At 51.8% G+C, this 12,645-nt stretch overlaps 1 protein-coding gene across 13 annotated transcripts in view; it reads left to right on the top strand.

Moving 5' to 3' along the window:
• Positions 1-1,001: 1,001 nt before the first annotated feature.
• CCDC180 (coiled-coil domain containing 180) overlaps positions 1,002-12,645 on the top strand; it is a 56,743-nt gene continuing 45,099 nt past the window's right edge. For 2 of the 13 annotated variants that reach the window (XM_019966246.2, XM_070794792.1), the window contains exons 1-10: positions 1,004-1,269; positions 1,500-1,575; positions 1,837-1,927; positions 3,162-3,352; positions 6,262-6,350; positions 8,766-8,875; positions 9,895-10,023; positions 10,131-10,241; positions 10,361-10,456; positions 12,386-12,549. In XM_019966246.2, the coding sequence (XP_019821805.2) occupies positions 1,859-1,927; positions 3,162-3,352; positions 6,262-6,350; positions 8,766-8,875; positions 9,895-10,023; positions 10,131-10,241; positions 10,361-10,456; positions 12,386-12,549 (959 nt within the window). In that variant the 5' untranslated portion in view covers positions 1,004-1,269; positions 1,500-1,575; positions 1,837-1,858. Of the gene's footprint in view, positions 1,270-1,499; positions 1,576-1,836; positions 1,928-3,161; positions 3,353-6,261; positions 6,351-8,765; positions 8,876-9,894; positions 10,024-10,130; positions 10,242-10,360; positions 10,457-12,385; positions 12,550-12,645 lie in introns of all 13 variants that reach the window. The other 11 variants (XM_019966241.2, XM_019966244.2, XR_011568103.1 and 8 more) reach the window with 10 other exon arrangements.

Here is a 12,645-nt window from a genome sequence, read left to right on the forward strand (position 1 = left end):
CTGAATGTATGAGCACATTCAGAGGAGAGGGGGTGAGGTGAAGAAGGGGAGAGGAGGTCAGATTGGGTGGATGGGATGTTGTCACTGTTAGTGGCTGAAAGTATGTGGGGGGTTGGGGTGTGTAAAGACAGAGGGATCCCAGCAGAGGAGCAGGGTGAGGAAGGGTGAGGAGTTTGCTGAAGTAGGAGACTCAGGGTGGGAGCCAGATGCGGGGGCCTCCGTGGTCATCTAGGGACTGTGGCTGGGTTTGGTGGGGGCCGCAGTGAGGGCCTTTTGAGAGGAAGAGTGAATAGGTGAGATCTGTATTTAAGGAGAGTTACGTGGCATGGTGAGTTGGGTGAATGGAACTCAGGGTCCTCTGCTGCTGCTAAGTCGCTTCAGTCGTGTCCGACTCTGTGCGACCCCATAGACGGCAGCCCACCAGGCTCCCCCATCCCTGGGATTCTCCAGGCAAGAACACTGGAGTGGGTTGCCATTTCCTTCTCCAATGCATGAAAGTGAAAAGTGAAAGTGAAGTCGCTCAGTCGTGTCCGACTCCTAGTGACCCCATGGACTGCAGCCCACCAAGGCCCCTCCATCCATGGGATTTTCCAGGCAAGAGTACTGGAGTGGGGTGCCATTGCCTTCTCCGAGGGTCTTATAAATTAGCCTTTTCATTATAATTCCATTCAACTCTTGAGGCCTGGATTCTAAGCCCTTATGAGAAAGAGATGGTCTCTTTTAGAGATGCTTTCCAGTTCTTATTTGTAGCCAAGCACCACTCTATGCTACTTTCCAGCAGAGATTGGTTTTAACCAAGACAAAGAAGATAGGGAGGTTTTTCTTGACCACAGCGGCTCAGAGCTGCGTCTCCTGTCTCCTATTAGTTTTCAGAACATTCAGTATGCTGCTCTGGATGCTCTTGCCAGCCCTGAGGTATCCCTCTGCCAGATAAACTGGCCGGAATTTCACTACTCCATGTGGGGGCTCAGGTCCCTAAGGGCAACCAAGTCCCCTCCCTGGAAAGGAAGTGAGGGCGGGGCCAGCGGAGCTCCCGCCCCTCTGTGTTGCCTTGGAGACCAAATGTGTTTTGTTGCAGTTGAGGTTGGACTCGCCCTGGCTGGCTTGAGTGGTACTTTCTGCAGGTGTGGCCGCAGCCGGGCCCCTGAACACAGGGCCTCGCTCCACTTCGTGGGGCTTAGAGGGCCTGTCCTGAGACCGCAGCCGCTCCTTGGTGGGCTTGGGGAGCAGGCGTGAGAGGAGGGGGTTGTGCTTCCCAGCAATCAGTAGGTACGGAACTGGCCAGAATCAGACAGCTCCCTCCTCCTCCTCCTCCTACCCGAGTGTCCATTTGGGGGAGGTGGGTGCGGCGGGGGAGGTCCTCGAACAGCTTTCAGCGCCAGTCAGGAGTTCAAGGCCAGGGTGAGATCTGCGCTGACACCTTTTGGGTACGTTGACTTTTCCCGGAAGAGTTTGAAAGAGTCAAGTACAAAACAGTAACCGTCATACTTTGCCCTCAGAGTCAATCTCGAATTTGCACCTGGCGCGTGGCTGGGAGACCAGCCTTCGTGAGTTCCAGTTAGGTTCGTGCCTGAGGTTTGTTTCCTTTTTGCTTCTTCGCACCCCTCCGCCCGCCCCCACCTCCGATTCTTCTTTTAAAGTATAAACTCCGAGGCCTGAGAGGGGCTCTGATGTTTTCTGCTAGAGCTGGGGTGCCTCATTCCCGGTGGGCTCGCCCAGCCTGTCTGCCTGGAGACACTTGTCCTCCAGGGAGGACTTTTCCTTGGAGGCGGGTGGAGAGGCTTTTCAGTATCCGCCTGGTCTGAGACCAACCCGTAGACAACGGCTTCCCTGCAGGGGTGTCCAGCTCGACGCCAAGATGTCTTCCGTGGGGAAGGTGACCCAGATTCCCAGCGGGAAGGTCTACCAGCAGATCTTCGAGGCTGAGGTAGGCCTGTCCTTTTATTTCCCCTTTTCCTGGTCCCCTGCTTCCCTCAGCTTCCCGGAAGCTTCCCTCCCTTAGAAGACTTCCTTGCCTGGGAACCTGATGAAATAAGGGCTTTGAAATTGTGTTGATGAAAAATAATTCTTACTGTTTCCTAAAATGTAGGAATACAAAATTAGAATGTCTGTTCCTGAAAATTGCAAAATCTATATTAAAATTTAAATTACTCAGAAATAGCCAAAATTAACCTTTGGGTGTCCTGAATCTTTTTTCTATGCATGAAAGCATCTCTGATTTTTCTGTTTAAAAAGTGGGTGTGATTCTATAGCAGTGCATTAAAACCTCCTTTTTCCCTGTTTGCAATATCTCAGAGAGCTTTCTGTGTCAGTGCAAAGTCATGTACTTCACAATGTTTAGTGGCTGCCTAGTTTTTGATATAGGACTTCCTGTAATTTATTAAAGTAATGCCCTCTTGATAATTATATAAGCAGTTGGCATTGCCTTGTCATGTCTAAAAAACTGCACAGATGACATCTTAAAAGAAAAACATACTCAAACCCTTCTTTTGAAGTTCTGTACTGCTTGTTTAAAGGGGATTTTTATTCCTACTTTGAGTCCTAAGTAATGCTCTTTGTGGAGGGCTTGGAAATTATATTAGTATAAAGAGACTGTAGAAATTACTCACATGATCCTGCTCCCTGGAAGCAACCATTCTTAACCTTTGGCATATTTTCTCCTCATTGTTTCTCCATGGGTTTAAAATTTTGAAATCACAATATATAATTTTCATCATAATTTTCTTTTATGCTCTTAATTACTAGGTTTTGTTGTATATCATATCATAAGCATTTCCTCATGTCATAAAAAATCCTTTGTAAGTCTCATTTTTAATAAATTCCTAACATTGCATTGAATGGAGATACTGGGTTTACTTAACCAATCCCCTATTGTTGGACAGTTCCATTTTTTCAGTTCTTTGTGATTATAAAAAATGATGGAATGCACGTCTTGGTTCTCATTAAAATTTCTTAAAAGATGCCCTCCCAAAAATGTCTGAATGACCAACATGGGGAGTAGAGAGCCCTCCTTCATGGGTATCCCCTGGGGTTGAGGGCCTCCCTCAAAGTGCCTTCTTGCTGGCAGGCTCGCACTTGAGCTTCTAAGGTAGCGCAGGCAGCCTGGGTGCTAGGGAGTCTACAGTTCCAGCTGCCTTCACCGGGTTCTTGCATGGATTCAGGTGCAGCTGGTCCGCTCCCTGGCATCCTCTAGGAAGCGAGCTGTGGAGCGTTCCATGATCCCAAAGGACAGCAGGAAGCCCTTGGTGAAGAAGGTGGATGTCTGTGAAGGCGAGATGATGTCTCCTCGGCAGCGGAAGTGGATGCGCAGCCTACCCAATGACTGGACCACAGAAAACCCTGTTCTTTACAGGTAGGTCCTGCTTTCCAGGCCACAACCCCACACACCAGGGGTGGTCAGGATTTTCAAAAACTCAAGAAGAGCTCCCACAAGATGAGTACCAGATGGGAATGAAATCCCAGGTACCTCCTCTGAGAGATGGAAATAATAATAATGTCTACTTTGCAGGGCTGTTTGCTTTTCCTTCTCTCCCTCCCTCTCCCTTTGACAGGCACCAGGTATGCAGATCCCAAACTCCTGGAATTTGAACTCAACAGTAAATAAATAAGCAGGTCTCCCCGAAGATGGAAAGGTTCTGACATCGAGGTCAGGGTGGTGGGGGACAGGAGTCAGGAAACTTCCACTGAAACCAGAGGATGAGGGCAGGGAAGCACAGGGCGAGGCTCTGAGGCAGTACCAGTTTGATCTTCTCCAGAAGAAATCAGCGGGCCTGGGGAGAGGAGTGGGAGATGAGGCCAGGAGAGGCTTGCTGGCCACAGTCAGTATTTCGAACTTCACTGGAGTGACTAGTGAGCAGTGATTTGCATTTTTTTTTAATGGGTACAGGGTTTCTTTTATTCTTTTTTAATTAATTTATTTTAATTGGAACATAATTACAATATTGTGATAGTTTATTCATATATCAACATGAATCAACCACAGGTTTACATGTGTCCCCTCATTCTTGAACCCCTTTCCCACCTCTCTCCCTACCCTTTCCCTCAGGGTTGTTTTTTTAAAGATTTTCAAGCAGTGGTGTGCAGAATGTGGGGGGCTGCAAGCAGAGGCAGAGAGGCCAGGGAGGAGGCCAAGGTAGTCCATGTCAGCTCTGTAGGGCTGTGAGAGGGTCAGCAGGGCACTTTGGGTTTATTTTGGAGGTAGAACCCAGGGCATCAGGTGACAGATTGGGTGGGAGAAGAGGGTTCCTGAGAGTCCTAGGTCTCTGGCCTGAGTCCTTGGATGGACAGCCATTCCCTGAGATGGGAGCCAGTGGGGTGGAAGCAGGGAGCTGAACTTGAGATTCCCAAACATGCCATTTCAGCTCCCTGAGCTCACACTCCTCAAGTAGGAAGAAAGGAAAAGGAGGGGTTGCATTTTCCTCGGTGGGGGGCACTTTGGAGAATGTAGCAGGAGCTGAGCTGCCCCTAGGTTCTTTCATCTCTGCACCAACCATAAATGCTTCTCAGGTGTGGGACTTTGTGACAGGGAGTCAGTCCAGCTCTATCTGCCTTTGTGTTCCCTTTAACCTTGTTGGAGCAGGGATTGACCCACTGCTGGGTGAAGGTCTCTCCCCTGCCCTGCCCTTCGAGTCTCTCCAGGCAAAGTTCCCCTACAGCTTCTGAGACTCAGCACCCTGAACTGTTGGGCAGACCCATTAGCCGCCCAGGCACAGACAGGAGGTCAGCACTCTCCAGCCCATGTCCCTGATGCCCAATGCAAGGATCCAGAGGCACAGACAACTGGGACCTGACCATGATCCCCCCATCTCCCAGGGTGACAGTCTTGCAGCCTGATTATAACTCTGGATCCTTTAAAGGACAGGCTCCTCTCCGCTGACCTCTTCTCTATTAGGCCCAGGGTCTTCTGAAGTCTCCCTGTGCTTCCCGAAGGTCCCCTTTTCCCCTAGTTTAGGCTTGAACCACCCATCATCCCCATAACTGGATATGACATCAGTTAGGAGCTCTTTGCACCCACAGGACAGTATTTGGGGAAAGGTACTTCTCATGGAGGGTGCTGACATTGTGCCAGCTTCCTGGTGCCGACTAGGTCCACTCTGCTGTGGATGTGAATCCAGAGCACAAGTCCCTGCCCAGGAAGAGAGATGTGTTTATAACCAACCAGGCCCTGCTACCCTCAAAGTGACTGAGGTCACTAACTCAGCATCAGCACCTCTCTGAGGGCCTTGTCCCCTTCTTGAAAATTCAGCTAGCTAAACCAGTCAACTTGTGCATTCATTCACCCAGGACAGGACATCTGGGTGAGTAGAAGAGGAACTCGGGGTACGGGTAGATCACCACTAGCATAAACCAGGTCCCCAGGTTGACGGATTAAGTGACCGAGAAGCCAGAGCCATAAGCAGCTCCCATAGTCGGGGTACCCTGGCTACAGTGCAGCTGCCTTGGTCCAGAGGCATTTGGTTGACAAAGTTGAGAGATTTGCCTCTGGAGGGTCAGCCTGGGCCCCATCAGCTGCCGCCCTGCAGTCTCCCTTGGTGGTAGGTGTACATGAGGACTGCATCAGACAATGTCTGAAAAGTGGTTCACAGCAGGTGTTGCTGAGAACTGCATTTCTGGGGCACTTATCCTGTGGACAGCACATTCCAGGATTTTCATTCCAAAGCTGAGGTTGTGCTCACCCATCCTGGTCCTCCCTGCTGAGACAGTTTGTTCTGGGGTCCCAGCTTTCTGCTCCCTCACCCAAACTCTGTGGATCATGGACCTGGGCATCACAGGCAGGGATCTGGGAATCCCAGGGCCAGTTTGTCCAGGGACTTCCCTCCTGCATCCCCCACCCTGGACAATGGGGTCACCCCAGGTGCCTCATCTAATGGGTTGCTGAAGAAGCAGATGAGGGCCTGCTGAACGCTGAGCCTCGGTCCAGCATTCCCAGGCTGACCAACCCCTCAGTGGCCCTCAGTTTCCACATGTGGAAGATGGCTCATGCCCACCACCCACACTCGGTGTGCAGCCAGAATGGAGCAAGCTCCCTGAGGCAGGCCCCTCTTCTCATCTGAGGACTGTGGTGTGTCTGCTGGCAGCAGATACCCTGGCAGTGTTTGCTGGGGGCACGTCCTCGGGGCATTCTGGAATTGGGTGTTTTTACACCAATAATAACCCCAGGATATTGCCAATTCCCAGGGTCTCTGTGGACACTGAGAGCTACCCTGAAGCGGGTGGTAAGGGGCCTGTGGGGGTCAGTGTTTTCCTCTGCTTGTGTCTCAGGGAAAAGCAAATAGCCAAAAAGGAAAAAGCTCAAGAGAGTGAGAACGCCATCGACGCCAGAGAAGTCCGGGGCCTCACGGACACCATTGGTGAGCCTGTGTTCAGCTGTGAGGGCAGAGAGTGCTCCGTGGGGAGCTCCTGGGAGCTCTAATGTAGAAGCACCTGCAGGTCCCACTGTTCCTCTGCTCAGCCTCATAGGAGGCCATCCCTCTGGACCCTCTCCTCTGGATCTTTCCCCGCACCTCCTCCCCTCAGCCTGTCCCCTGAACTTCCTCCCCTCAGCCTTGTTTCTGAACCTCTTCGCCTCAGCCTTGTCCCCTGAACCTCTTCCCCTCAGCCTTGTCCTCTGGGTCTTTCCCCTGAACCTCCTCCCCTCAGCCTTGTCCCCTGAACCTCTTCCCCTCAGCCTTGTCCTCTGGGTCTTTCCCCTGAACCTCCTCTCCTCAGCATTGTCCCCTGAACCTCCTCCCCTCAGCCTTGTCCCCTGAACCTCTTCCCCTCAGCCTTGTCCTCTGGGTCTTTCCCCTGAACCTCCTCTCCTCAGCATTGTCCCCTGAACCTCCTCTCCTCAGCCTTGTCCCCTGAACCTCCTCTCCTCAGCCTTGTCCTCTGGGTCTTTCCCCTGAACCTCCTCCCCTCAGCCTTGTCCTCTGGGTCTTTCCCCTGAACCTCCTCTCCTCAGCATTGTCCCCTGAACCTCCTCCCCTCAGCCTTGTCCCCTGAACCTCTTCCCCTCAGCCTTGTCCTCTGGGTCTTTCCCCTGAGCCTCCTCTCCTCAGCCTTGTCCCCTGAACCTCTTCCCCTCAGCCTTGTCCTCTGGGTCTTTCCCCTGAACCTCCTCTCCTCAGCATTGTCCCCTGAACCTCCTCCCCTCAGCCTTGTCCCCTGAACCTCTTCCCCTCAGCCTTGTCCTCTGGGTCTTTCCCCTGAGCCTCCTCTCCTCAGCCTTGTCCCCTGAACCTCTTCCCCTCAGCCTTGTCCTCTGGGTCTTTCCCCTGAACCTCCTCTCCTCAGCATTGTCCCCTGAACCTCCTCCCCTCAGCCTTGTCCCCTGAACCTCTTCCCCTCAGCCTTGTCCTCTGGGTCTTTCCCCTGAGCCTCCTCTCCTCAGCCTTGTCCCCTGAACCTCTTCCCCTCAGCCTTGTCCTCTGGGTCTTTCCCCTGAACCTCCTCTCCTCAGCCTGTCCCCTGAACCTCTTCCCCTCAGCCTTGTCCTCTGGGTCTTTCCCCTAAACCTCCTCTCCTCAGCCTTGTCCCCTGAACCTCTTCCCCTCAGCCTTGTCCTCTGGGTCTTTCCCCTGAACCTCCTCCCCTCAGCCTTGTCCCCTGAACCTCTTCCCCTCAGCCTTGTCCTCTGGGTCTTTCCCCTGAACCTCCTCTCCTCAGCCTTGTCCCCTGAACCTCTTCCCCTCAGCCTTGTCCTCTGGGTCTTTCCCCTGAACCTCCTCTCCTCAGCCTTGTCCCCTGAACCCTTGTCCCTTGAACCCTTGTCACCCTTTCCCCTGGACCTTCTCCTCAGTGCAGGGAGCTGGGGGAGGAAGGGGGCCGCCTGCACAGGGAGCACTGACTGATGAGACCAGTTGGTAAAGGGTGTACTGTAGCTCAATTTTCTGTGATTTCAGGGAAGGATCTTTCAGTTGACATTGCCTTCCTTCACACCTTCACACACACATTGTACTTCCCTGGTGGCTCAGATGGTAAAGCGTCTGCCTGCAATGCAGGGGACCCAGGTTTGATCCCTGGGTCAGGAAGATCCCCTGGAGAAGGAAATGGCAATCCACTCCAGTACTCTTACCTGGAATATTCCATGGACAGAGGAGCCTAGTGGGCTACAGTGCATGCGGTTACAAAGAGTCAGAAATGACTGAGTGACTTCACTTTCTTTCTTTCTTTTCCTTCATACCACATTACCCTAGTTTGACTTTATCCCGATATGGAAGCTCTTTTTCCTTGTGATTAAAAAAGTAGTACTTGCTCAATATAGAAAAACAAAGGAAAGAGATAAAGCAGAAAGTGAAAAGTCCACCTTCACAGTAGCACGCATTCTCTTCCCAAGAGTGTCCACTGCCCAAGAGACCACATAGTGTCCAGGGTCCCACAGGTATTCAGGGGACAGCAGGGCACAGGGAAATAGAACCTGCCTCTCGGCTTCATCCCGAGGAGTAATTGACTTAGAATAAGACCTAGCGAGTGGTAAGTGCTGTTAAGTGTCAGTAATTCTTATCTGTGTATGTATTTTCTTCTATAAAACTTTTAATTAAAACCTAGATGGCCCTATTCTATACATACCATTTGGAACATTTTTCCAGCATTCAGTTGTATGTGCAAGACTTAATTCCCTATAGCACTTAAGGATCACCTTCTTTCTCCTTAAGACTCTGATACTGCTGGCCTGCTTTGGGGATGGGCATCTCCTGAACCCAGGCACTTGCCGTCTTCCCCTGGGTGCTCTGACCTCACCTTGACGCTCTGAGGGCAACCTCATCACCTCTGTTGTTCTCTAGTTCCTGAGAGGATCAGCAGCACCACCTTTCAAAAGCAAGGAGATTCCAAGAGGAGGGGCTACGAGAGTGCCCTGGCGAGCTTTAAGGAGGAGATCGCTCAGATTGGGATGGTGAGAATTTTCCCTCTCACTCCCCTTCTGTTCCTGGGCGCCTCCAACGGGAGGGTGGGCTCTGTACAGCACCCACTGCCCCTCCCCCCAGGTCCTCAGTGGCTCACCACAGTGTAGACGGAATGGTGTAGACAGAATTGCAGGAGTCATGTTTGGATGGCTCATGGCAAGTGCTGATGGTGAGCACAGCCCTATATGTCAGGTACTGTTACAACCCCCATTTTACAGGTAAGGCCCAGAAAGTCCTGCCTGATTTGGCACATAAGGGCCAAGTGGGAATTGGACTCTGGGTCTGATGCTTAAGCCAAGTCTTGGATCACCCTGCTCAGTCCTGCTAACAATGGGCCAAACGTCCTGCCCTTAGGCAGTGCCCTTACTTGGCTCCCCATTCCTTTCCAGAGACCTTGTCTGTAACCAGACTGATCCCTGGAATATTCCCTAAAGAGACCTTTTTTGCCCTTTTGGGTCCATATCTCTAGGCCCTAAATCACACTCTCCACTTTCTGTGTGAATTCCCTGGATCCTGGGAGATGGCTGTAGACCCAAAGCACCAAGAAGGCATTCTTCCAGCCTGCTCATCACTTTTCTAATAAATCCCAACTGGACGTGAGCTCTGCTCTCACCATGAGCTCTGTGCCTGTGGTCACACAACCTAACTGAGCCTCAGTTCCCTCATCTGAAGTACTCTTGGAATTATTTCTTTGGCCACTTCTTTAATGAATACTTGTTGAGCACCAACCACAGGCCAGGCATAAGGTCAGCACCTACTTCACAGGCTGTGATGAGGACCAAGTGAGTCTGAGGACAAGGGCTCACACGTGATATGTGTCCCAAATGGTGCTGCCCTTGTGCTATGGCTGGGAACAATGAGTAAACCTTAACTCTTTAGGTCTAGTTACGAGTTACTATTTTTGAGAGGGGACCACAGCTGGCGCTTCCCTACTATAGGGTTGGGGAGGAGTCCTTCCTGTCCCAGAGGTGTTGATACCATAGCCCTCGCCCTCCCTGGCCTCTTTTAGGAAATGGAACCTCTCATCTTGGAACCAGGAGCACTTCTTTTAAAAAAGCTGGCTGAGTCTGATGAGGATGTGAACAATCTCTTCAAAAAGGTGGAAAACGACAGCAACCTCGAAGACTACACCATCCAAGTAGGCGTCTCCCTCATGGTGGGGCCTGCCCCGCTTGTGTCCGCTCCTGCTCCTCCTTCCCTGTGTCCCACCCATTCTGAGAGTCCAACCCAAACTTCTCTGCACAGACCCTGTTGGAGCTGAGGGATCAGGTGGCCGAGAAGTTCCTGCTGCAGAAGCAGGAGATCAAGGAGCTGGATGAGACACTGCACTCACTTGAGTTCTCCCGGGTAGATAAAGTGAGCTTGCCTCCAGATGGGCTCTGGGTGACTGTCGCTTGTGCAATTTATGGGGCATCACCTGTTTTCAGTCCTCTAGGAGAAGAGAGTCACTCACCGTGGTGCCTTGTCATTTCTAGCTAAAAAGCGTGTTGAAGAAATATGTGGAAATCATAGAGAAAACTTCCTACCTCATGCAGCCCGACGTGTATAGGCTGATCAATAAAGAAGCCATGGTGAGTGGTTTTCACGTGAACGGGATCAGCCTGCAAGAGCAGGACCACAGGATGCCCTAGAGCCTGGGTCTCAGCAATGATGGGCTTCTCATATGTAACATTTCCAAGTAACTCAGGTTGGCCACTTGAGTTCAGAACCAGAGTCTTTGTTAAGTACTTCCAATGGAAATCCCTGCAGTACATTTTGTACTTCCCTGCCATGTTCATCCCAGTGAACCTAATACAGTGTCAGCAGTTTGACTGACGCTGATTCTGCGAGCACCTTCGGGGCTGTGTCTCAGCTGCCATGTGCAGTGCAGTGTGTGACAGAAGCATGGTCTCACAGCTGTTGTGGACTCAGGGTGGTGTGTGCACTCATGAGTGACCTCAGGACGCTCTGTATGTCCAGTCTTTCCAGTGGTTCTTCTCTGTCCTCCTGCTGTCTGTCAGTGCCTGTTGCTGAACCATGCTTGCCCCTCTGGCTCTGTTCCCACTGCTTCACTGTCCACACCCCAGCCTCCCCCAAATGCTTCCTTTGGGATTAAAAAAAAAAACAAACAAGAAAATCAATGTTATTTATGACAGGACACTTCTTCTGGCTACTCAGAGGCACATTTTCTTATGTGGGTTTCTGGGTCTGGTGCAGAAAGCTGGGCTTGTCAGGTAACGGCCCTCCTGGCAGCACGCAGAGTAGAAGCAGCACAGTGTTCAGAAACACAGATGGGTGCCAGCCCAGGGGTGTGCCTTGGGGTCCTGGACAAAGCATGGACAGGGAGTAAGCACAGGCCCCCTCCTCCACAGTCCAGACATGAATGCTCCCAAAATTGCTGCACCTGGAACTCCATGTCCGTAAAATGAGGACAGTGATACTCAGGCATCTGAGTATCACAAGATAGTGCTTGTTGGGAGGGCTACATGAGAGGGCTCAGCAGTGGCTTTCATTTGAGACATGCAAGAGTTCCTCACTTTGAATTAACCACTTGCTCGACTAGGTGTGTCAGAGTTAGCAGTCTCCCAGTTACATTTCAGCGTTTGACTTCACTAGGCTTATCGTCCACGGAACAACCGGTGCTTTCTCCTTGCTCTGTGTGCATCTATGTCTTTTAACTCCAGCAGTACCCTGTGCTGTGAAGAGCATCATCTTCACATTATGGCTACAGATATGGAGGTTCAGGAAATACTTGCCAACGCCCCCCAGCTAGGAACAGCTGGCATCAAACCTCAGCTCCCAGTGGAATTTCAGTGCTGGAATTTCTGCCCGCTGTGTATAGCAGTTCTCAGCCCTGCTCCAGGGCAGTGCACAGAGGGCTCTGGGACATGTATGGAACATTTTTGGCTGTTCCAGTCCTTGGGGACATGGGAGAGGCTAGTCTCATTGGAGGGACTGTGGAGGCTGGATGGCAGATGAGTACCACCCAGTGAAGAATCATCTTCACTGCCATGCCCTCGTGAGGACTGCTGGGAGGACTGCTAAAGAGTGTTCTAGCTCTGACCTTATTTGGTCATTGGGTACTGGTTCTCGTCACAACCATGTGTGACTGGTCCCTGGTAACATGAGCATTCTGTTGTTGGAGCAAATTTATAAAAAGAACAGCTAGACACTGAGAGCCCACTGAAGTGCTTAACTCTAATGAATTTAGAATCACCTTTTTAAACAGTCTGAGATGGCCTTGGAGCTGGGTTGAAACTCACCTGACCAGGATTCACCGTTAAGCCTTCAGGATAGACCCTTGTCACTGTCTGTAGCTGCTGAGCCCCGGGCAGCTTCCTTGAGTGCCCAGTGACCTCCCCTCCCCAGTACTCCTCAGATGCTCCCACCACCCTGCTCGGCACTCAGCCCACAGCTCACCCGGCCCCTCTCCAGCTGCCCACCACCCCTCTCCTACTGAGCCTTGTTCTGACCTTGGAGAGCCCCCGCTCCATCTAGAACCTGCCCACCTGTGACTGCAGATCATAAACCACGCCCTGCTGGGCAACCGGAGGGCTCTCGCCAAGCTGTTCGTCAACCTGATGGAAGCCAGGCTGCAGCAGGAGCTTGATAGCCACCGCCGCTGGCAGGGCCTGATGGATGCCTGGAAGGCTCTCAAGAAGGAGTATCTGGTGCAGGATTTCAGGTCAGTGGCTGCCCACACCGCAGAGGCTCTCCCCCCCCACCCCACCCTGTGCCCCCACCAGCGTGGGTCAGTGAGCAGAGTGCGGTCTCCCTTCCT

Source organism: Bos indicus, chromosome 8 (genome assembly GCF_029378745.1).
Source record: "Bos indicus isolate NIAB-ARS_2022 breed Sahiwal x Tharparkar chromosome 8, NIAB-ARS_B.indTharparkar_mat_pri_1.0, whole genome shotgun sequence".
Classification (NCBI taxonomy): Eukaryota; Metazoa; Chordata; class Mammalia; order Artiodactyla; family Bovidae; genus Bos; species Bos indicus.